Source organism: Sciurus vulgaris (genome assembly GCF_902686455.1).
Source record: "Sciurus vulgaris genome assembly, chromosome: 8".
Lineage (NCBI taxonomy): Eukaryota > Metazoa > Chordata > Mammalia > Rodentia > Sciuridae > Sciurus > Sciurus vulgaris.
Window position 1 is genome coordinate 41,859,982 of NC_136468.1, and position 25,414 is coordinate 41,885,395.

At 34.7% G+C, this 25,414-nt stretch overlaps 1 protein-coding gene across 2 annotated transcripts in view; it reads right to left on the reverse strand.

The window, feature by feature from the left end:
- Nucleotides 1–9,823: 9,823 nt before the first annotated feature.
- PHF14 (PHD finger protein 14) overlaps nt 9,824–25,414 on the reverse strand; it is a 198,157-nt gene continuing 182,566 nt past the window's right edge. For both annotated transcript variants that reach the window (XM_079152054.1, XM_079152051.1), the window contains one exon: nt 9,824–10,488. In XM_079152054.1, coding sequence (XP_079008180.1) covers nt 10,414–10,488 — 75 coding nt within the window. In that variant the 3' untranslated portion in view covers nt 9,824–10,413. The remainder of the gene's footprint in view (nt 10,489–25,414) is intronic.

Consider the following 25,414-nt stretch of genomic DNA (forward strand, 5'->3'; position numbering starts at 1 on the left):
ATCTCCTTGCTCATAAATCTGATCTTATGATTTAAAGAGACTTGAGTGGATTTTGCTTCTTACAAACAAACTAAGAAATTTCAGAATCCTCTGAAAATTGTATTTAAAACTTAGGAGTGATTTTTATTTGAAAAACACTGAACTTGTGTTTTCCTTTGCTCTCCAAGATTTAGTTAAATTGTAGTAAATAATGAATAAATTTGGCTACTATGGATGAAGTTTCTATCAACATCCATGTGGATCCTCAACCACTCAGCAGAAAAGTCAATGACCTGTGTTCCACACAATTGACAGAGTAGATTTCCTAAAATGCAAATCTGATCATGTTGCTCCCCCAATTAAAATTCTTCACTGGTTCCTTATTGCTACAGCCATGATACTGCACTGTGACTGCATGTCGGAATCACCTGAGCACGTTAAGAGTTGCGGATGCTCAGTCTACCACCAGGGATTCTGATTTAATTGACCAGAGGATGGAGATAGATTTTTAAAAGTTACCCATGTGATTTAATTTTTGTAAGATTTATTTTTTTTTGAAAAAGCATTATTGAAATATAATTCACATATCACACATTTCACCAATTTAACGTGTTGAAGTTAGGAATAGAAATCGGATTGACTAATTCAAAAACCTATGCTCCTAAGAGCTATGCTATGCTTTGAAGTGCTTCTAGGCAGAGGGGGAAATGTGGATGGGTTTCCAATAACTAAGAGAAAAGTGAACTGAGGCATATTCCATGCTCTGCCTTCAGCAGAGGGTTGCCTCTTACTGGGCGCCCAGCCAAGACTTCCCCACCTTTCTCAGTCGCCCTTGTCCTTTCTTAGCCTCCCTTGTCCTTAGGTTGCCCCCATGAAACCCATTTCTTGTCACTAGAAACGTGAATGAAGTGATAGAGTGCCTAGAATCATAAGCAATGGAGTGTGAGCTGATTCTCCACTTTCTTAATTTCTCCTCCTTGTTCCCCATGGCCCTCTGCAAAGAATATACAAATGCTGAAGTTGCAACATGTACATGAGAATCCATGAGGCACTTTGTCTCTAAGAACTGCCAAGAAGAGTCATTGCTCTGTATTTGACAGAGATGTAAGAAGTAAACTTTTGTTGATTTAAGCCACTGAGATTACAATCTGTTTTCACAGCACATCCTAGTCTAGCTTGACTAGTATACTTAAGAACAATTCACTCACCTTATTCATCAGCTGTTTCCCTATGAGAAAATCAAAAGGAGATGTGAAATTCCATGGGAAGTTTCCATGGAAATTCCATGGGGCTTCAAGGGAGGGGGCAGGAGAGCTTGACTTTAGAGGAAGCTAGGAAAGATGCAGATATGAAGGAAGGATCTTGAGCAGAATTTTTTCCCCCAGGGAATGCAGATGTGAGCTGCAACGAGGAAAGAAGGAACTCCCAAATTAGACATGTACAGGGCTACTTGAAGCGAAGAGCCAACTAAAACATTTTCCATAAAACCATTCCTGACTTGAATTAGATATATTCAAATATAAATCCCAAATCAATGCATGCCAAAAAGATATAGTCTCAAAAAAATAAAGCATTCCCTAGGAGAAAGAATCATAACCCTGAACAGATGTTCCATTTGTTAATTTAATTTTAACTAACAAGATAACATTTTTGAAGGCATTGCTGAATGTACCAGTTTTGTCCCTTGTTAGTATAATCAGAAAGATATCTTGGTTCAACAATGCTCTAGAGCATTGAAATGTGTTCTCCTTTATGATTTGCAGCTCTGATTAGTTCTATTTTTCTGCCTAAGGTGCAAAAATGCAAATATGAACTAAGAGCCTGTGTAATTTCTGGTTCTTACACCATCATCATTAAAAAAAAATCAAAACACATATCTTCTTTTGATTCTCACTAAAAACGTAGTCCGAAATGCATGAGGCAGAATATATTGTCATCCAATCTTTCATTAATATACTAACCTACTGTTGCACATTATTAAAAAAACACAGAATGTGCATGTGTCATAGAAAATATGCATACATTAAGCATATCCAATCGCAAATGAACTGTTGAGAGCAGAAAAACATGCCAAAAAAAAGTATAGCTTTAAGATCTGCTCTAAGATAAACTGGCAGAGAGAAAAAAGAGTTAGATAAAATAACCATGACAAATATATTAGTCATTGTTGCATCTCACTTTTGACTACATGGGAATTCATTATACTCATCTCTCTAGTCTTGGGCATTGCTGAAAATGTTAAAAATAAATGGCAGAGGGATCATAAATATACAGATAAAATACCTTCAAACATTTGCACAAATTTAAGGACACAGATTATAGAACTAGATTCCTTAATCACAGAATTTAGTTGCCTAGTATCAAAACATAATGATATTTGGTCAATTGCAGGTTTCCTTCTTCAGAGCTCTTTACCATATGTTATTTCATCATGGAACACAGAATGACAGGTTCCTGTGGTAATGCTTAGCTCTGTTGGTCATTAGGTGCTACTTGATAAATTACCCCATTGCCCTGAAATCTGAATGTCCTGAAATAGTTTATCTTTAAAAGCAACAATAATCTGGGTGCAGTGGTTCACGCCTATAATCACAGAGGCTCAGGAGGCTGAGACAGGAACAAAAGTTCAAACTGAGCCCCAGCAACTTAGTGAGACCCTAGCCAAGTCAGTGAGATCCTGTCCCTAAATAAAATACAGACTAAGCCTGGGAATGTGGCTCAGTGATTAAGCACCCCTGGGTTCAATACCTACTCCAAGAAAAAAAGAAACAGTAATTAGCTTGCATCAATTTTAGAATTAAACTGTTTTATAAATGATAATGGTTGGAATTAACATACATCAGGAAGATCCCCATTCTCTGCTTTCTTGTATCAACCAGTAAGGTTATCATATTCAGATTTATACATACATCTGATTCAATTATCTATTGTTTGTGTAAGCCACATCTTTCGACTGTTGTGGCTTGAATGACATGGATATGAGAATACTGACTTTTTTCAACATCACTAACTGTAGACAGCTAGAGTGTGTCTTATTATCTAGAGTGAGATATTTAGCATGTTGTAGGTGTAAATGAAAGACGTAAACTAAGAGACAAAACATTAATGTGATATTGGCTGTGTTATTATGAGCCCAGTGAAATCTAGTGCGCACAAGAACACATAGGTGTCATGCTGGGAAACCAATGATCTAGCTCTCATCTTGACTGCGGGCAAAAGAATATCTCATCAAAGCTATAAATTTCATGAGTCTGTTCCCCAATTTAAAACCCTTAAGGAAAATGGCTTCCATGGCTCAACAGTTTTAAAGGGTTGTTTTTACTTGGCTTCGTAACCAGGAAATTAATAGTTTTTCTAAAACAAATCAGAATTATACCATAGTTGTCTGTGTTTTCATGCTGTTGCTGTTAGCACTTAACTTCTCCTCTGGATAACAAAGCTGTGGACTCCACATTGAATTCACCACGGGAGACGTTTATTACCTGCTATGATTGTTCAGGATAGTCTGGGATGGGGATAAAATTTGTTTATTCATGGCAATGCAAAAATTGTTTTCTTGAGGTAATGTGAAATGGAATAGTTTCCTAATCAACTTTCACTATTCACTGTGGATCTTATTTAGCCTAATTCCAGGTGTCAGTTGCTTCCGTCCAAAGCAGTGTTAGCACAAAACCAGTAGAAATGTGTGATGCCTCAGGAACCCAAGGCACTGGGGAAATGTCAAACTATTAATGGAACTTATTTCTTCTCTCTCAATAAGCTTTGAAATAAACCTGATGTAGCCATGTGAGTGATGCATTTATAGGAAAAAGTCTCTTTTGTATGTATTCAATTTAAAGAGTCACAGTTTGTTGCATCGGAGAAAAACAAGAAAAATTATAATGGATGTGGAGAGTACAAATATATCAATTGTTTCCAACTCTTTAAGCTTAGAGGAAAATGACTAGTGATTATTTTACAGAAAGAATAGATATGTTAACTGAGTAATAAGAGTATTACTACTAGTTTTCAAAAAGTTTTAGAGACACAAACTACCTAGACTCACCTCATTGCATCTGGATGATCAGAAATTTGCCAATGAAAAATCACTATACCCTGGAAATATTGTGTTGTATTTGGTATGATGTTTGTGGAAATAAAACTCAAAGCAATTCAGACATTTAAAGTTGGTCTGTGTGCAAATCTCTGCTTTTCCCCTCAAACTTTTCAATCCAAGGGAAATTGGATAGAATTAAACTGGAAGATAGAGTCATGATTTAAAGTCTTAAAGTTAGTACACCCAAAATACAAATAACCCAATCAATAAATGGGCTAAGGAACTGGGCAGACACTTCACAGAAGAAGATATACAGGTGATCAACAAATATATGAAAAAGTGTTCAACATCCCTAGTAATTAGAGAAATGCAAATTAAAACCACCAAAGATTTCATCTAATTCCATTAGAATGGCTATTATCAAGAATACAAGCAATAATAAGCATTGGCATGGATGTGGGGGAAAAGGTACACTTATACATTGCTGGTGGAGTTGTAAATTGGTACAGCCACTCTGGAAAGCAGTTTGGAGATTCCTCAGAAAGTTTGGAATGGACCCACCATTTGACCCAGCTATCCCACTCCTCGGTTTATAGCCAAAGGACTTAAAATCAGCATACTATAGTGATGCAGCCACATCAATGTTCATAGCAGCTCAATTCACAATAGCCATATTGTGGAACCAACCTAGATGCCCTTCAATTGACAAATGGATAAAGAAACTGTGGTATATATACACAATGGGATATTACTCAACCATAAAGAAGAGTAAAATTATGGCATTTGCTGGTAAATGAATGAAGTTGGAAAATACCATGCTAAGTGAAACAGGCCAAGCCCAAAAAACCAAAGGCCGAATGTTTTCTCTGATAAGTGCATGACAATATATAACAAAGCGGGGTGATGGGGGGAAGAGAAGAATGAAGGAACTTTTGATGGTGTAGAGGAAAAAGGGGTGGGAGGGGGTGGGAATAGAAAAATAGTAGAATGAAACCATATATATATCTATATATATGATTACATGAATACAACCATAGAAATGAAAAGTTGTACCCCATTTGTGTACAATGAATCAAAATGTGTCTATAAAAATAAAAAAATTAATTAAAAAAAGTTGGGTTTAGATGTATTTTTAACCAAAAAGATCACTCAAAAATCATTAAAATTGAACATAAAGTCACTGAAAAGCTTTAACTACATTGAATATTTTCAAATAATGAACAGCACCACCATTTTTGAATGTCAAGATTTGTAAAAGTTTTTTATGTTGTTTTAAGATTTCTTTTAAATCTTTTGTGAACATCTTTGGTTTTTATTAATGCATTATAGTTTATACATATTTTGTGAACCATGCTACACAGCTTAGTGAGACAAATGGTTCCTGAAAAGAAGAACAACTGGTATGAAGTGTGACTTTCATTTAAAAAGAAAAATTAGTAGTTTGGGGCTATTATGAAGTCATTAAAAAATAATTCATCTCTGTATATAAATACAAATTTCTATATAGGTATATTTCATTTCTTTTGTAAAAATTCCTAGTAGCAGCATTACTGGATCATATCCTAAGAGAATTTTTAACCTCACAGGAAATTCCCAAATTCTTTTACAACATGATGTTACCATTTTATTCTTCTTTCAACAATATATGAGAGTTCCAGTTCCTTTATAACCTAACATTCCATTTTTAAACTTAAAATTATAACCCAGGTGGACTGACAAGTAGAAATACAATAGGATCCAAAAATGTAAACTCAAATTTTTACTTAGGAAGTAAAAATAGTTGAAATTTTAATAATTATTTAATCTGTTCAAACTATTATTTTAACATGCCATTGGAACAGAAATTGAGATATTTAATGTTCTTTAATTTGAACCACATCAGCAGTCTGGTATGTATTTTATGCTCACAGCACATCAATTTGGTTTAGCCTTATTTCAAGGGTTCAGTAGCTACATGTGGCTAATGGCAACTGGATTAGATAACAGTTACAGACATTTTAGTGGACATAGAATAGTAACTCATTGTTTTGTCTTTTCCCAATGACTAATGATATTTTCATGTGCTTGTTGGTTATTTCATATATCTTCTTTTGTATGACTGCTCAAATGTCCACCAACAGGTGAAGGAATATACAAATTGTGGTGTATTCATTATGATGAAAAAGTACTCAGCAAGAAAAAGAAATAAATTACAGATTTATCTGGATGAATCTCAAAACATTATGATGAGTGAAGAAAGTCAGGTACAAAAGATATGTATGACACGAGTCCATTTGTATACAATTTTAGAACAGGCAAAAAAGAAGGTAGATCAGTGTTATGGTTTGGGAGGCGTCTCCCAAGAGCTCATGTGTGAGACAATGTAATTAGGTTCAGAGGAGAAATGATTGGGTTTTGAGAGTCTTGACCTAATCAGTGAATTGATCCCTGATGGGATTAAGTGGGTAGTAACGAGGCAGGCAGGATGTGACTGTAGGAGGTGGGGATTGGGGCGTGGCTTTGGGATATATACGTGTGTGTGTGTGTGTGTGTGTGTGTGTGTGTGTGTGTGTGTGTGTGTATTTGTATTTGTATCTGGCGAGTGGAATCTCTCTCTGCTTCCTGATGATGTGAGCTGCTTCCCTCTACCACACTCTTCCACCATGATGATCTATCTGCCTTACATCAAGCGTGAGGAATGGAGCTGGCCTTCTGTGGACTAAGACCTCTGAAACTGTGAGCCCTCAAATAAACCTTTCCTCCTTTACAATTGTGCTGGTTGGGTCATTTAGTCACAGCAGTGAAAAAGCTGAACCAAAACATAATAGGGTGTATGATAGCAAAATGACAAGAAAGAACTTTTTGGAGTGATGGAAATGCTCTTGTATCTGTATTAGACTGGAAGTTATATGGATATATACATTTGTTCAAATTTATTGAATTGCATATTTTAAATGGGTGTATTTTATGTAAATTATACTCAAATAGAATACTCAAATAGAATTGATTATTGAGTATAATTTGATTATACTCAAATTAAATTGATTAAAATACCACAGTAGTAACTGCTATCTTGTCCACAAGCCCAGTGCAAAGTATAATTATGGGACCCTTTATTCAAAAATTATTAAGAATCTCAAGACAGTAACTGCAGAGGGGGTATGTTTGTCATCAGATCCTGTGATGTGTGGTGGCACATGGGTGGTCTCACCAGCTTTGATGAACGGATTTATAAACTTGCTTAGTGTCCAGCAGTTTCCATCTGACAGCAGTGTAGTGCAATACCTTTCTTGTTTCTGTTGTTCACTCCCTAGACCCGAGGAAATAAAATCTTGAATACAGTAAAAAATGCTGTTCCTAAGTGTGATTGAGACAAATACAGATTCCGAGTTGTTTTATTTTTAAATTCTTGGAAGATATGAAGAAATACAATTCAACAGTTAACATGAAGAGAATACAATTTGGTTCCGTGGGTGGGTTATGCAAAAGCATCATGAAGCATAAAGAAATTCTTAATCTCCAGACATTCCACATTGGTGGGTCCCATCTGATTTACAGTGGCAGTGTTGCTTACACCTACTATGGGTCAAGAAGTGAGCCAAATAATAAGGATGAAAAGATAACCAAGCAGGTACATTTAATTGTATAGGAGTTTATTTTCTTCAAACATCAACTTATAGATTATACCCCAATTATTAATCTTTGTAAGGACGTTCCCTGAGCATATATAATCTACCTTGCCACAGACATTTCTGTGGGACTCTGTTCCAGTGCTCCTAAACGTAGCTCAGAATTGTTGCAAACAGAGGTACTTGGGTTTTATTTAAACGCATTACAGGCTAGATGTGTCCCTCCCCACCTTCTCAGATTCATGTTGAAGCCCTAATTCCCAGTGAGATTCTAATTCAATAGGATTTGTGTCCCTATAAGAAGATACCAGGTAGCTGGTAGCTCACACACCGGTGCCCTATCTCTCTGAATGTACATACACAAAGAAAGGTCATCTGCAAGCAGGAAGAGCACACCACCAGAAACTGAGCTCTGCTGAACTTTGATCTGAAACTTCTAGATTCCTAAACTGTGAGAAAGTAAATTTTGTTTTCAGTCATGCAGCCTTGGGTATCTCATCATGACAGCCTGAGCTAAAATGTAACATTCTATGTAATATAGAAAATCAATAATGTGAACAAATTGATTCAAATAAAGTGACTGGTTTAATGACAGTCACATAATAAACTTGCAGCATCGTAAGTCTCCTATGTATGCACATAGTAACAAATTATAGAAATGATCCCTGAAATGTATACTTTCATACATATATACATATATACACACATATATATGTACAAAGAATGTGAAGGTATGAACCTTAAAAATTTGAGTAACTCATACACAAATTTTTCCTAAAAGAAGTCTAAGGCAATTCTACTTTATCCTAAAACAAGAGGTGTATGTACATTTGAAAAGCTTTTCATAAAAGACCACTTGAAGTGTTTTAAATGGTTAAATATATCATTTATATATCAAAAGAAACACTAATAACTGAGTAAATGGATGATTAAACAATAGGACCAAAGATTTCTCGAAAAATCATAAGCAATAGGTGCTTTCAGACTTGCTCCATTACAAGCAGGATTTCCATTTTTGGGGAGCAGAAGAAGGGTAGTTATAATGGTTTCACTTATTTCATTTAAATCAAAGTATTTAAAGTATAGCAAAGAAAAAGGAGAGAAGCAATAGGTGATGAATTGAAAATAAGAAAGATTGCATATTTAGGGAAGATAGTAGATCAAAAGAAGTATGATATTAGTATTACAAAATTATTAACTAATATTCTGGACTAAGACTGGATTTGAACTCTTGCTCTGCCAATTAAATTACCTAAGATTATACAACAAATTATATAACCTTGGATAATTTATTCGCTGTCTAAGCCTCAGACTGATTATTGCTAAAATGGGAAAAGCAATACGATCAATCTGTTCATAGGGACAATTATTTGGCATAATAATGCTATGATATGAATCCTGTATTGTTGCTTCTTTTAAAAAATGGCACTAATGATATATAATGCCCATCTTTGTGAATGGGTATTTCAAAATAGGTGATATGGGGAAAAATGTCAAATTAATTTCTGCATTTGCAATAGTGCAAAGCCCCCCTGTAGAATATGAACGGCCCATTCCGCCTTTTCTTTGGCTCAAAGTCTTTGTTCCAAAATTCATTCAGGGAGTTTGTTCTGTGGCTATAGTTGCTTTTCTGATCTCTGAATCTAGGTTTAGAGGATATCCTTCAATGAATTTTGCCTATTTGCAGTTCTGTTTTCTTTTTTCCATTTCAGCCCACTGTATCAGAGTTGTGAACATGTCCTCCTGCTACACATTTATTGAGTTTGTCAGAGGCAATGTGATGAAAATATGGCTCCAGGGCAAATATATTGACTTCGTTTTCACAGGGAGGAAGCTGGATGCTGGCATACTCTTATAAGTCTCCCAAAGTCCTGCCTCTCATTTTAAGAAACTCCACCTTAGATAATCAGAGACAACTGCCAAAAACATCTGACTCTCCAAATAACAAAAGTAGATTCACTGCTCCTGCTGTAGCTGGCAAGTGACAGCTTAGTAACCAGAGAGAATAAAATGACTGGTTACTAAGAACTTTAATAAAGATAAGGATTGAGAAATTTTGGAAAATTCCTAAGCCAAGGGAACACATGGAAATTCTTGAATATGGAATTCTTGAAATGTCTGGGGAGTAGGTTCATGCACATAGTAGGTCCTTAGTAAATATTTTATAAATTAAAAATCATGACACTATTTCTGCCATAGATGATGTTAATTTATCATTTTTTATCCTTTCTTGCAATTCTAGAATATCATGATACATGAGTTGATAAAATCAGAAAGATATTTCATCCATCCACACACTGAGTTTTAAGTGGTTTCATGTGTAAGCATTTTCTGTTCATTTTTTTAAAATTATGCTGTTTTTTCTTTATATTGATAATTGGAATTCTGGTTAAAAAAAAAAAAAAAGACTCTCAGTTTTCTTTTCTTCTAGGTCATCCAGATATGTTAACACTTTGGTTACAGAGAAAAGAAAATCCTATCTCTAGTCTCAAATTTCAGTTGAGAATTTTTCTCCTTTTAAAAACATTCCAATGCTGGGCACAGAGCTCAGTGCTAGAGCACCTGTCTAGCAATTCCCAGTGCCTCTATAAAATAAAATACAAATATTCCAAAGGTCCAAATTTGAATTGCTTTAAAACAAGTATAAAATTTCAAATATAAACTCCTATTTCAACAACTTTATTGAGAACGTTTTGCAAATTAGATTTTACAGTTCAACATTTTACAAATTAGAAATTTTATCTGCTACTACATAAGTTGCAAACTTTTCAAAACACTACAGAAAATCCTTTATTTCTTTGGATTTTTCTGTTCCATGCCGAGGTCCTGAGATATATTTTTTCTTTCAGCTTCATTTTCATCTTCCTGTGAAATAAATTTTAGAAAACATTAAAATATAAACTTTAGGGCATTTTTTTCAGCTATACTTAACACATTTTAATTGCATTATATCTGCAGAAGTATGATCTACTGTGATTCCAGGAATCCTAAGGAAAAGATTATAAACACACAGATTAAAATTATATTAATTTAAATAATTACAGTATGAGCTATTTTATATTATATATTGACTAAAATTTTCTATGATATCATTTTAAAAGCAACCAATTTTATCAAATACCCCAAGAATTACTTTTGAAAACACCTGCTACTAAAAAGTGTTCTTTGTAGGGGATGAACCAGATATTTTTACTTCACTCTTTGATAAAAAACAATAAATTTAACTTCTAAGACACTTTATGTGCTCCAGCATGGCATTTTGGTCCCATCTAGCATACTTTTTTGACAGGTCTGTCAATTTTCCAATTACTTGTACCACCATACGTTATCTGAAGATCAGTCAGGTCTAAAATAGGAAACATGGACATGTCAGGGTGTAGAGCGCTTACAATCTTCTACAGTTTCCATTCTAAGTGGTAGCCTCATAATTCACATCAGGTTCCTGTGAAACATGGTGAATAAATGAAGTGACATCATAATGTCTGCTACCACAGCAATGAAATGCATCTTGTGTTTAATATTAAGTGGTGACCTTCAAAGTATAAATGATGACAGTCTGGAAAAATATTTCATCTTACAATTTGTAACCCATCTCATTATACATGTTCCTTCAACAATACCCAAGTCCTGCTTTTCTGTTACTTCTGATTTATCATGTAAGATTTTTCATTTTTATTAACTGAAATAAAAGGCATTGTCTAACTCTTTACTGAATTAATTAAAGCATGAGCAGCAATTTCTTAGGTTTCTCTAGATATTAACAATGTCGATATCACCAAACATTATCCTGTGTTTATCATCTTTCTATATCTCAATTATATATGTATGTATGTATGTATGTGTGTATATATATATATATTTATATACCTCAATTTTATTTATATAAAAAGCTACAACCCTTGCCTATGAAGTTGGAGAAAACTTCATTTATATATGTCGTCTCTCTGAACCAAAAGTATCTGTGATTTTTCACTTTGTTGACATCAGGAAAGGAGAAAAATTATAAATATTACCAACCAATCTAAATCATTACAGATATAAGACATGAGGGCCAAGGTTCTGAATATCATTTTAGCAATGTAACTTTATATATTTTTCAGAGCATAAGAGCTACTGTATAGAGACATTTTCCCCAAATATCTCTAGTGAGTAGAGATCCTACATTTGCTTAATAGACTCTTGAAGATTTGCTCATGAATAGGTGGGTGCCACTTTTAGATAAAAGTTCCTAGAGACCAGATTTTAGTTTCATTCTTTTAAAATCACATCTTACGCTATACTTTCCACTGTCTTCTTCAGGTAAGACACTGTCAGTGTTAAGTCAGCAAGACATTTTTGTTAGGTAGCACTGAATCTGTCGAGATCTTCCTTGAGGCAAGGTTTCATCTTTGTTTGGAGCTACTACCATCCAACAGGGAACTGTTGAGTATACAACTGCAATCCAATTAATGTTTTCTGAACTATGTGAAACAATGGAGTAAAATCAAATATGAGAGGTCTGTCTGAACTAACATGTAATTTGGAAAAGCTCAGTATCGTTTCTTATCCTGGAGTCACACTTCATCACTTTTGACTTGTGACAGCACGGAAAGCAGAAACAAGCAAAAACAAAAACACAACCCTGAGTGCTACCCCAAATCAAAACAGAAATGTAAAGGTTTGCCTATAAACCAGAGAACCAGCAAGTATCTATATATACACTCTGTTTCCTATTTAACTATGAATACAAACTGTAGAACCATACAGTTACATGAAATAGAATTTTGCAACTTCCACTGATGTGGATATGGTTTAATATACGAATAAGATATATGAAGATGATTAACATTATAAATATAATGTTAATCTTTTTGTTGCATTTTTCTAAGGGTTATGGTTTGGATATGAGGTGTCCCCCAAAAGCTCAGGTGAGACAGTGCAAGGTTCAGAGAAGAAATGATTGGGTTGTGAGATCTTAACCTAATCAGTGAATTAATCCCTGATGGGATTAACTGAGTGGTAACTGGAGGCAGGTGGAGTGTGGCTGGAGGAAGTGGTTAATTAGGGGTATGACTATGGGGTATATGTTTTGTATCTGGAGAGTGGAACCTCTCTCTGATTCCTGATGATGTGAACTGCTTTCCTTGCCACACTCTTCCGCCATAATGTTCAATGTTCAGCCTCACCTTGAGCCCCAAGGAATGGAGCCAGCATTCTATGGAATAGGACCTCTGAAACCGTGAGCCGTCAAATAAACTTCTACTTCTCTATAATTGTGCAGGTCAGATCCTTTTAGTTACAGCAGGAAAAAAAGTTGACTAAAACAGTAATAAAGTATATTTTATAAATAATTTTTCTCTTTTTTTAGCATGTCTTTTTTTTAGGCCAGGTACATAACTGTTTTGTACCTTTCTTTATGTGAGTATTTGTCTATAAATATTTTACCCTTTAATATTTTTAAATCCCTTGCATAACCCATAAGAGTCGATCTCTTTCTTCTTTTATACAAAGATAGCTGTGATCTAGATGAAGAAAAGGATTATGGAGAGGAGGAAAAGGCAAAAAACTCTAATTGTTAGAGTACAGCATTAAAATTGCTATGGCATAATATCATCAAAATAATAGTAACAGGATTTACTAGAAATAAAAGCATTAGAATTTGATCCAATAAAGCTCCAGAAGGAATTTATTTTTGGAATTGTGCTGATTTGTGTATTTAATATTGTAGGTCAATTTTCATTAAGAACTTTAATGCAGTTTAAGATTAACAAATCATTAAAGTAGGTAATGACCGCATAATAAATAAATAAATAATAAATAAAACTGCAAAGAAAGGAAGCTTTTTACCAAAGCACTTTTTTATTACTGGATACTAAAGGGAAGTAAAAATTTCTTCTGATAGATGGCAAGATTTTTTTCACTCTGCTGAGATAAGACATCTGTTTGTTTCCCAACAAAAGAAGACCCTTGCTGCACGGATCATTTTCTTAGTGACAGCCCTGACAAGTTTGACATTTGTTTCACAATGTGTTCTGAAACAACCAGCAAGGAAACATACCCTTTGAGGGTACTGGAAGGCAGACAGGCTTACCTCTTAATGTTTCAGCTTGTTAATTCATACTCCAGAAAACTGCTGACTGTAACAAACTTGCTACAGATCTGCCAGTTATATGGGGAATTTCAAGAAGGCACACTCACAATAACACCAAATAACTAACGTTGGTCTTAGCCTTCCCTCCCTTTTTACATGGACAGAACTGTGGTGAGGAGAATGGTAATTTCTAGGTGAGCATGGAACATGTAATAATGGTCTAATGCTCCAGGTGGCAGTATGAGCCTAAAACAATTATTCTAACAGAGAAACTGATAAAATCACTGCCAAGTTTATCTAAGCTAAATCCCTCTTAACACTGAATAAAACTTACAAGATTTTGTTTAAATATTATTCAGCTTATACCATTAATTTGGAATTAAAGTACACAAATATTATTCCATCGTCATAAAAATTCAAAGAATTGATGCTAATTAATAGAACCCATCTATCCTCTTCCTTTCGCTTTAAGCAAGTCCAAGCAATGGTCAATTATTTTAGCATCTGGAATTTCTACTGCACAGGTAATATCTGAACTCAAATTTTAGTCTGCAATTACACATGACTATTTATCTTGTGGACTGCCACATTTTAAATGATTTCTTTTAAAGTTAGGATTATACAAAGGAACAACATTCCTTGTTGTTTCTTTACATCTGTTAAAATGGCTATGTAAGTGCCTTTATAGTCAATAAACCCAGAAACACCACTGTTAGAATTTAGATTCTCTCTCTTTTCTTGTGGCCATGTCCTAAGCTGCCTTCCTCCACCCTACTCTTCCACTAATGTTCTGCTATACCTTGGGCCCACAATAAAAAGCTGTCTATGGGTTGAGACCGTTGAAACTATGGGCCCCCAAATAAACTTTTCCTACTTTAAAATTGTTCTTTTTGGGTCTTTCGATTGCAACAGTAAAAAAGCTGAGAAAAACAAGCCCCTTAACCAAGTGTTCAAGGTTAACATCATCGAGAATACATATTAGCATTAAACCCTTGGCTAAAAAAGAGCAAATCACCTGTAGTGGTTATCACCTGTCTGCAGTATCTTTCCCATAATATGTAAATCAAACAAATCATGAGAAAACATCTGATACACACCCTCCAAAATAATTAAACAATAATCTCCATAAGTGTCAAGGTCACGAATGACACGACTTGGAACAATCACAAACTAGAGACTAAGGGGACGGGATGACTAAATGCAGTGTGGAATGCTAGACCATAAAAAGTAAATTAGTGTGAAATCTAAAAATTTGAACATGGTCCATAAAGTAGTTAACAGAATAATTTTAATATTAATTTTCTGGTCTCAGTAATAGTATAATGCTTATATAAGATGATGATATTCCAGGATGATATTTGATAGAGCAAATGGGAATTCCCTGCACTATTTTTTGCAACTTTTCTGTAAGTTTAAAATTATTTCAAAATAAAAAGACTAAAAAACACAAAATAAACATGGCTACTTAATGGATGTTTTCTAAATTCAAATGAAGTAAGATGTATAGGTACAGATTTTACAAAGGAAAAAATTTAAGGCACCAGTACCACCTCTGAAATATGCAGCCAAAATCGACTTTTTTCCATATTTCTACATAAAATTCCTTTCCTAAGTACCTAAAATGTTCACAATGGTAACACTATTGATTTTTATTTCTTTGTGCTTTTCTGTATTTTCCTATTTTCCATTGTAATCCTGGCTTGATTTCATGAATGGAAAACATGTTTTCTTTTATGAAGTCCCTTTATAACCAGATCACATGAACTACTACTGAGTAAGAATAATGGGACCTACATTTACAAAGAGAATGATGGTATTGCTTTTACTTTACCAAGTTTCCTTGTTGGGGTTACCACAGTAAAATGAACAAAGGTACTTCATTTTAAGTACTAGTTTAAAATGTTTCTTTTTTCTTAAAATATTTTCTTGGATTTTAAATATTTAACTAATCAGAGAAGCAACATTTATTGATATTGGACTCAAATTAACAGTCAAAATTACCCACATGCTTTAATAATGGTCCTTTAAAAAATATAAGTATGTACCAGCTCAGGGGTCCATGCCTATAATACCAGAGACTCAGGAGGCGAGGCAGGAGGATTTCAAACTTAAGGACAGCCTTTAGCAACTTAGTGAGACCCTATCTCAAACTAAAAAGGGCTAGAGAATGTGCTCAGTGGTTAAGAGCCCCTGTTCAATCCCCAGTACCAAAAAAAAAAAAAAAAAATTAAAAAATAACATCATTTCCCTATGTATATGTATGATTACACAAATGGTATGACTCTACTTCGTGTACAACCATAGAAATGTTTTACCTCATTTGTGTATAATCAATCACAATAAATAAATTATTTAAAAAAATTATATACCTTTTAGGGGAAAATATGTAGACATAATCTGTTATAAGTGTTGGTAGTACTGACCAGGTGAAGAGAAGCAATATATAACACACTGTCGTCATAGACTATCTTCTCTCCTTCATTTAAAACATAATCAGATATAACTCAACCAGTATTTAAGACTGTGCTTTAGTACAGAAAATATGCTAGTGCTGCACAACAAGAAAAAAAAAATTTATCTTAATAACTGGAAAAATACTGATGATAATGAAAATGTTTTAGGCAAAATGAGAACACTTCATGCTTCAGACTAAAATTAATTAGAGTTTTTTTTAACATTTTACAATTCCACTATAATTCTTTAAATGGTGCATTTACTTCATCGTAATAAACACTTGGATCATTAAGTAAAGTGCAAAATGTGTGTGATGTGCTACATTTAACAACCTTTGGCTCTTTCCCCTGTACTTCTGCATTCAGTTTTCCAATGCACTGAATAAGCAATTGAAGACCACAATTAAATTTCCTGACTTTGCATATATTCGAGATTCTTTAATACAAAAGACAATTAATCTACCATTTTACAACTGAATTCCAACTTTAGTGGGCCATGATAGATACTGAAATGAACTTACAAGAAATGCTTAATTAAATCTACTATAAAAAGTGTATGAAATTTTTTTCTTATGACATAAGTTGCATATTTAATTAAATACTCTAGGTCTATATTATAAAATTAACTTGGGAGTGCTCAGTAAAACCCAGCTCCAATAGAAATATCTTTAAGTAGAATGGAGCTATTTTATAAATTTTTATCTTCTTTCTTTCTACTTATTGATTCAAGCAACAGATAGTTAATCAAAGGAGTCACCTTTCATTTAATATCACAAAATTGTATCCTTTATTTTAAAGCAAATAAGACAGAAAAAGAACAGTAACACATTTCTAATTTCTTGTATGAAAATACATGAAAACAATTTTTTTTGTTGAGCCAATCTAGTGCAGTAAATTTGTTTTTCTGTCTTTAGTACCTCCTGTTCTCCTGTTACTGTTTACTCCTACTTCTTTGTGGTAGTTTTTGAGAGCAATGAAATAAGACAGTTAAATATAAGACTCTGGATTTCTCACATATGATTTGTGATCAAGAAGAGATCTATCTGACAAGGGAAGAAAGGCCCTAAAGATTGGCATAGTCATCTCAGGAGGGCAAATTTAGACCAAAGGAAATGAAAATCACTTAGTGGAAGGATGAATCTAACATAAAAGGTAGGATAAAAGAAAGGAAAGGAAAGGAAATGAATGATGGATCACAACTGCAAGTTAAGGAAGCCTCTTAATAAGCACAGACCCAATTCTGTAAGATTAGATCTTCCCACAAATATAAAAACTCAACTTTTACAATGTGGTTTTTAGGTATTTACAATATGGTGCTAACCTACAGGGGATAAGAATAATAGTCTTTTCTTCTTCTGACAGAAGAGTCTTGTTTGATGTCTAACAACTTTCTATCTTAAAGATAGAAAATTCTCTGTCTTTTGCAGACTTCTAACACCTGGAAAACAAGAATGGCAGTGTATGCAGAGATCTACACGAGAGGGTGCTAAATTGGTTACTTTCCTTCATTTATAACATTTTTGTCTTGTTTTAAAATATATTACCTGTTTTTGAAGTTTTAAGGTTGATAAGTTGGTGTGCAGTTAGCACCGATTATAGAAAAAAAAAAAAAAACAATGCAAAAAAACCAAACCAAACCAAATTAAAGAATGTAACAGTTTTGTTCTGAAATGTCACCCAAAGCCTCACATGTTGAAGGCTTGATCCCTAATGAAGAAATGTTCAGAAGGGGGACTTGGGTAAGACATTAGCTCATGAGGGCTCTGATCTCACCAGTGGATTAATCCAGTCATGGATTAATAATAATGACATTAGTGGGCAGTGGTGGAAACTTGGAAATTTCAGGAGGTGGTGCCTAGTTGGAATAATATCACTGGGGCAAGCCCTAGACGGGTATATCTTGTCCCCAGTCCCTTCCCCTTTCTCTGTTTATTGGCTGCCATGAGCTGAACATCTTTCTATGCTATGCCCTTTTGCCATGATGTTCTGCTTCACCTCGAGTCCAAAGCAATGTAGCCAGCTGATCACATTCTGAAACCATGAGCCAAAATAAATCTTTCATTCCATAAGTTGCTTATGCCAGGTATTTTGATCACAATTATGAAAAGCTAACAAAGAAAACTATACTTGGAGAAGGACCATTGCTGGGACTGTACCTCACCATGTTGTTTAGAGCACTTTGGAACTGGTTTGTGGAAGGAATTTAGAAAATTTTTAAACTATAGGCTATAAAGTCATAGAATGTTGTAATCAGAGCTCAATGAGCAATTCCGCTGTGAGAATGGAAGACTAAAATACTGATAGGAATGTGCACAAATAGACTTTGCTCAGGAGGTTTCAGATGGAAATGAGGACTCTTCCTGGGAAATGTACTAGAGGCCACTTGTGTTGCATTCTGCCAAAAAACTTGTCTGCATTCTGTCCATATCCTGAGACTTTTTGTAGGGCTCAATTTAAACAAGAGGGACTAAATTTGGTGGAGGAAATTTCAAGGTAGCACAACCTTTAGGCACTGGCATGGGTATTGCTGGGTGGATTTTAGCCAGGTTTATGTGATGATCAGGGACAAAAGGCAGAGCAAAATATCTGAAAAACTTAAAAAGTTTGGACAGAAAATGAGTACTCTGAAGTTGGGGCCGATGCAGGTGTGGTTGCTGAAGAGATTAAGGACAAAAAGAAATCAAGTAATTTGTACCTGGACAACAGGAAAGATGCCTTGAGGGTATCTCAAGGAATTGGCCAGAACATACCCATCACAGGTTTAAGGGTATAAAAGTGAAAGCTCACTTGAAAGACTCTGAGAACACAAGGTGCCCTAATCCCAGCAGCTAGAAAGTTATTTTCCCAGGATTCATTTCACCATGTATAGTCTCCCAAGGAACTCAGAAGCTAATGTAGCTGTGGCCCAAGTGGGCCCAACTACTGCTTGAGCTGGTTCTCTGGCATTTATCCACATGATGCTGGTGTACTGGGTAAGGAGAATGCTGGGTCAGGCAGGCTTCCATTCAAACTTCAAAGGAAGGCCAGAGATACCAGGTAATGTGTGTCAGGGTAGGAAAGGTTAATACATAAAGTTGTGAAAGTGAAGTGGAGGCAGCAATGGAGACCCCAGGCAGTAAGAGATGCCAGGAAATGTGGAATGTCTGCCTGGGAAAGCTGCAGGCAGCAAGCACAGTCAGCCCAATGGAGGGGTCACATGGTTTACAACTAGTAAATGCAGGGGGCAGGGCTGTCTAGCCCTTTGGAGTCCACATTTCACCACCATGTATGTGCCTTGGATGCCAGACCTGGAACTACAGATTCAATGTTTCCCTTCTAGGTTTTGGTCTTGCTTTGGTCCCCCTCCCTTTCTACGCATTTCTCCTGAAATGTTTAGTTTGTGCCTGTCCCACCATTCTGTTTTATATGGTAAATATGTAACTTTAAAAATTTTTTTCTTAGAGGTTAAGTTGCCTTGAGTCTCAAAGATGACATTGGACTTGAAAGTTCGAACAATGCTGGAACTGTTGAGACTTTGGGGACTCTTGGAGATAGGATAAATGTATTTTTTAGACATAAGGCTTTGGGGGCCAGGGGAGGAATGTTATGGTTTGGTTCTGGAATGCCCCACAAAGACTCATGTACTGAAGGTGTGGTCTCCAATGTAGCAATCATCAAAGGTGGAACTATTGGGAAGTGACTGGATCATGAGAACTCTGACCTTATCAGTGCATTAATTCAGTAATGGATTAATAATTTGATGACCTTAGTGGGAGATGGTAGAAACTGCTGTAGGTTGGCTGGGCTTATGTGGAAAAGCAGCTCACTGGGGGAAAAGCTCAGGAAAAGGGTCATTTTGTCCCTGGCGTGCTCTTTTTTCCCTCTCTCTTTATATTTAAAATTCTTCTAATAGTATTATTTCTGAGACTAAATAAACTATAAATACTTCATTTCAATTTTGAGACTAAGAGGTTAGTATTTAATAACTACTTAGCATGTACCTAATAAATTTTTGATTAGAAAATTCAAACTTTTTCTCAATTTAGGATAGCTTCCATATACAATATCCTTTTTAAGGAGGTAGCTGGGCTATGACATCCAAATCATATACCCTTCATTTCAAAAACTACCACAAATTCAAAGATGGATTTTAGGCTAAGCTGGAGGCAACTATATATATAGGACATCTACCTTGTTCTCTCTCTCTTTTTTTTTTTTTTTGGTGCTGGGGATCGAACCCAGGGCCGCAAGCACTCTACCAACTGAGCTATCTCCCCAGCCCATGCCTTGTTCTCTTATATGTCTCCTTAAAGAAGTCATCAATTCATAGGCTACTTAAAGTTGAAAGAGTTCTAAGAGACCCAAGAGCTGGGTTCAGGGCCACAAAAACACCACCTTAATTAGCTGATCAAGATCAACATCACTAATAATACATACTGACATCACATTTTCCTGATGTGGTACCCTGAGAAGTAACAACACCTCTGGTCTGTGGTCACTTTCCCATTAACACACAATCTCAGTCTAATCATGAGAAAATATCTGGTAAAGCTGACTTGAGGGACGTTCTACAAAATAACTGAAGAGTATACTTTGAAAGTGTCAGGGTCATGAAGGGCAAGGAAAAAGAGTAAGGAATCTCCACAGACTGGAATAGATTCAGGACAGAAGATTGACACTATTAAACAGATTCTAGATTGAATCATGAACTAGAAAAAAAGGGCACAAATGGCAAAACTGGTATAAATTCAATAAATTTTAGTTTATTTAATAAGTTGCATTAAGATTTATTTCTTAGGTCTTATCATTTTTCCTTTCCTTTCTTTTCTTTTTGATACTGGGGACTGAACCCAGGGGTGCTCTACCACTGAGCTACATACATGCCAGCCCCGCCCACATGCCCCCCACCCTTTTTTTCCTTGGGACCATAGCTGGCTAAGTTGCCTGGGCTTGCCTCTATCTCCTGCCAAATTCTCCTGCCTCAGCCTCCCAATTACTATAGGCATTCTCACCACGGCAGGCTAGGTTTGATAATTTTTTCTATGTTTACATAAATTGTTCTAAGATGATGGAAAAGGGTTTATCACAAGTTTTTACCTTATTTTTACAACTCCTTTAAAATGTAAACTTATTTTAACGTAAAAAGTAAAAGCAAGCAAATAACAAAGAGTTTGTTAGATGATTTAGAAATAAGTATACTTTGGTTTCAAGTACTATAAGGTTACGTGCCAAAATTAATATGCAGAAAGTAATCAGTTATGGATAATGGGGTTTCTGCATTTCTATAATGTGGATAACTCATTACAAACTCTACACTATAAATCAACACTTACTGCTAGAAAAATTAAACTGTTATTCAGCAACACTGGGTGATGTTTCACCAATGAAATTCATTATCATGTTTAAAAAAATTCTTGCAGTTTAAGAACCATTAGAATATGAATCTACTGTAATACTGCAAAAAGTAATATAATTGGTTTTTATTTTTTCAACTATAGTTTCTTCAGGTAGGAAGTGGTCTTATGAATATTGACATTTTATGTCAGTACTTTTAATTAGGGGTTTCAAAATGACATTCAATAAGATCAAGAGGAAAAGAGGTACTTTTGCTTAACCAAATAAATTCCTCCCACAAAAGCACCATCTGATTTTAGACTGGCTTAAATGTGTATAAAATACTAAAGCAAAGTGAAAATGTTAGCCAATCAATACCTAAAGAACCATTCTGCCTTCTTTGTGTGTGTCACGGACAGACTAGATTGTACTGATTAAATAATTTTCTCATTTTTGAGCAGTCTAGAGTAGATATTGTCCCTCTGCTCATATTAAACATTTTATCTTTATCTTTTTAAGATGATATTAACTCTTGAAATAACTTCCCTTCCCCAACTCCTCTCTTCCTCCCACAAAAACTGACTGAAAAATGATTGCATGTTAGATACTGAGCAAGGTGTGGGAGATACAAAGAGAATAAAATGTTTTACTGCCTAGAGGATTTCATGCTCCAGTGTGGTAAACAGGCATGTAAATAATGATAATGCAATGGAGAAAGTGTAAAGTACATAAGGTATATAAATGTGATACAGAAAATAGGCCAAAACAATTTATAAGAAGAGTTTGTATTTTAAAGACTGATACTAAACAAAGTTGGGCTATGACATCCAAATCATATACCCTTACTCAAGTCCAAAGATTAGTATCTTCAAAACATTTCTCAATGTAACCAAGACATCTGTTATGATAAACACAACATCAAGGACTATGCCTTTCAGAAATAAATCTATTGGGAAGTGAATTTTTAAAACTTTACTCAAGTGCAGAGATTAAATGTTTCAAGTATTCTATTTCAAGTTGGATGCTATTTTCCCCACAGTGAACCCATTAATCTTCATTGTTTTATTAGAAATTAATAGCTCATTAGATGTTCAAGTAATACATTTCCTATGGCACATTAATTTTTCAGTTTTAAAAAAGTGAATTTTGCTTCAAGAAAAATGAAAAATAGTATTTTAGAAAACCACACACATGCAAAATTCCCCAAAAGTGCCACTTTATAATCACTATCAAAAATAACAATTAAATTTCCATATGCTGAATTTACAGACTATTTCTTAGGTACTACTTTGCTTTTCTTAAAAAATGACTAAATATTTTAAACTACTTATATTAAGTTATACCATGATTGGCATGTATTTAAGTGACTCACAAAAGCAAGTCACTTGGCAAGTCTCAAATCAAAGAGCTTGTCTAAAATTGTGTTCATTTAATCAATGGTTTCTATAATCAGCTAATGTTTCTGCAAATATTAAGTATTTCCCAATATTTCTTAATGTAGGCTATAAGACTATTAGGAAAATATTATATAATGACATTTTAAAGTATTCTAGTTGAAAAAAGACACCCAGCAACCTACCTACCCATTTCTTCCTGATTGAGCATCAACTATGTGTCAGGCACTGTACTAGGTGCTAAAAAAATTTCAGGTATATAAGATAGACACAGTTCCTGACTTAAGGATCTTACAGTCTTTGACTAAAACAATTAATTACTAAGGAACTAAATTGCTAAATTATGATACATTCAATGAAAGAAATATATAGGAATATTAGTCTTTTAGTAGAAACACCTATAGGTTTCAGGGAGTCCCCAATGCTCCAAAAATGACTAACAAATACATTGAGACTTGAAGGATAAGAAGTTGGTCATACAAAGAATGGAGGTAAGTCGGCTGAAGACTAGTAAGAAAGAGGAAGGTAGTGAGAGATGACGTGAAAAAGGAGTAAGAGATGCTATATAACACTCATGGGTGGATTTTTTAATTTCTCCTATTTCTTCAGACAGACAATGTTTCTCCTATTTCTTCTACACAATTATATAGACAGGGAATCTTAGGATTTATGGTCAGTGACTGGCAAACCTAGATTCAAAACCTAATTCTGATACACATGCTATCCAAAACTACTTCAAAGAAATCACTTAAAACCTTTTTGACTCTTATTTTTCTCATCAATAAAACAGTTATAACTGTTTCTGATGGGTGAAGGTACTAAATGAAACAAAACTGAGGGCCCTCATACAAATTCTGACCTAAAGAAAGCACAGTTAACTCTATTCCATCCTCTTTCCAGGGTAAATGTAAGAGGTTTTAATCATCAATGGACTACTGATATGCATGTAGGTCGCAGGAATACTCTCCTGAAACAGTGCTTGCTTAAAATTGATAAATGGGATGGCATCAAGTTAAAAAGTTTCTTCATAGCAAAGGAAATAATTAGTGTGAAGAGAGAGTCTACAGAATGGGAGAAAATCTTTGCTACCTGCTCCTCAGATAGAGCATTAATATTCAGAATATAAAGAGAACAGAAAAAATTTAACACACACAAAAAAAACCCAAACAATAAATGGGCAAAAGAACTAAACAGACACTTCTTAAAAGAAGAAATACAAATGGTCAACAGATACTTTTAAGACTACTTAACATCTATAGAAATTAGGGAAATGCAAATTAAACTACATTGAGACTTCATCACACTCCAGTCAGAATGGCAATTATCAAGAATACAAGAAATGATAAATGTTAGTGAGAATGTAAAAAAGTATGCTCATACATTGCTGGTGGGACTGCAAATTGGTGCAACCACTCTGGAAAGCAGTAGGGAGATTCCTCAAAAAACTACAGCTATCCCATTCTTCAATATAGCTCCAAAAGATTTTAAATCACACACTACAGTGACACAGCCACATCAGTGTTTACAGCAGCACAATTCATAATAGCTAGCTATGGAGCCAACCTAGGTGCCCTTCAACAGACAACTGGATAAAGAAAATGTGTTACATATATACATGATGGAATATTCTCAGCCATAAAGAATGACTTTCCACGATGTTTGCCATGAAATGGATGGAACTGGAGATTATCATGCTAAGTGAAACAAGCCAATCCTAAAAAGTCGAAGTTCAAATGTTTTCTGATATGCAGAAGTCAATCAGGAATTTAAAAAAAACAGAAGAAATATTAGTGGAGAAGAAGGGGAATGAAGGGAAGGGAGGAATGATGGGTTAGAGGACAGTGGAATGAATCTGACCTAACTTTCCTATGTACATGTATGAATATACCACAGTGAATCTCATCATCATGTATATCCACAAGAAACAATAATTTAAAAAAACTATAAGTAAATAGCAGAAATATCAGTAGAGGGAGGAGAACAGGTGGTGAGAGGAAGAGAGAGAAAGGGGAAGCACTGGGATCTGAATTAGAACAAATTATATTTGATGCTTTTATAATTATGTTGAAATGAATCCTAATGTGATGTATAACTAAAAGGAACCCACAAAAAAGAAAAAAGAATCATAGTTATGATATTAAATAATCCCTCAATACACCACGAGCCACCAATTAGCAGTTTTGATTGTAGTTCATCTCCAAGTTGCCCTATTAGTCTGCATGAGGTTGTCAGTGGGAATGAATGTAAAATCATGCTTTTTCTCCCTGAATAAAATTACATTCTTAGTATAGTGGTCCAAATGAAATGCAAACAATCTTGTGAACCTAGGTAGAATCAATATATAAAAACAGTAAATCATGATTGGGTGTAGAAGCTGAACAAATATTGTTTTATTGAACCGACTTAAAATCCCTTTTAACCCTAACCCTAACCCTAACTCTATGATAAAAAGCATTCTTAGATATTTAGAAATGCTGAATATCAGAATTGAAAGAGAAATTGAAAATAATTTAATTCACCTTCTTGAAGTCAAGTTTAAACTTTGTTCCCTCCAATATACA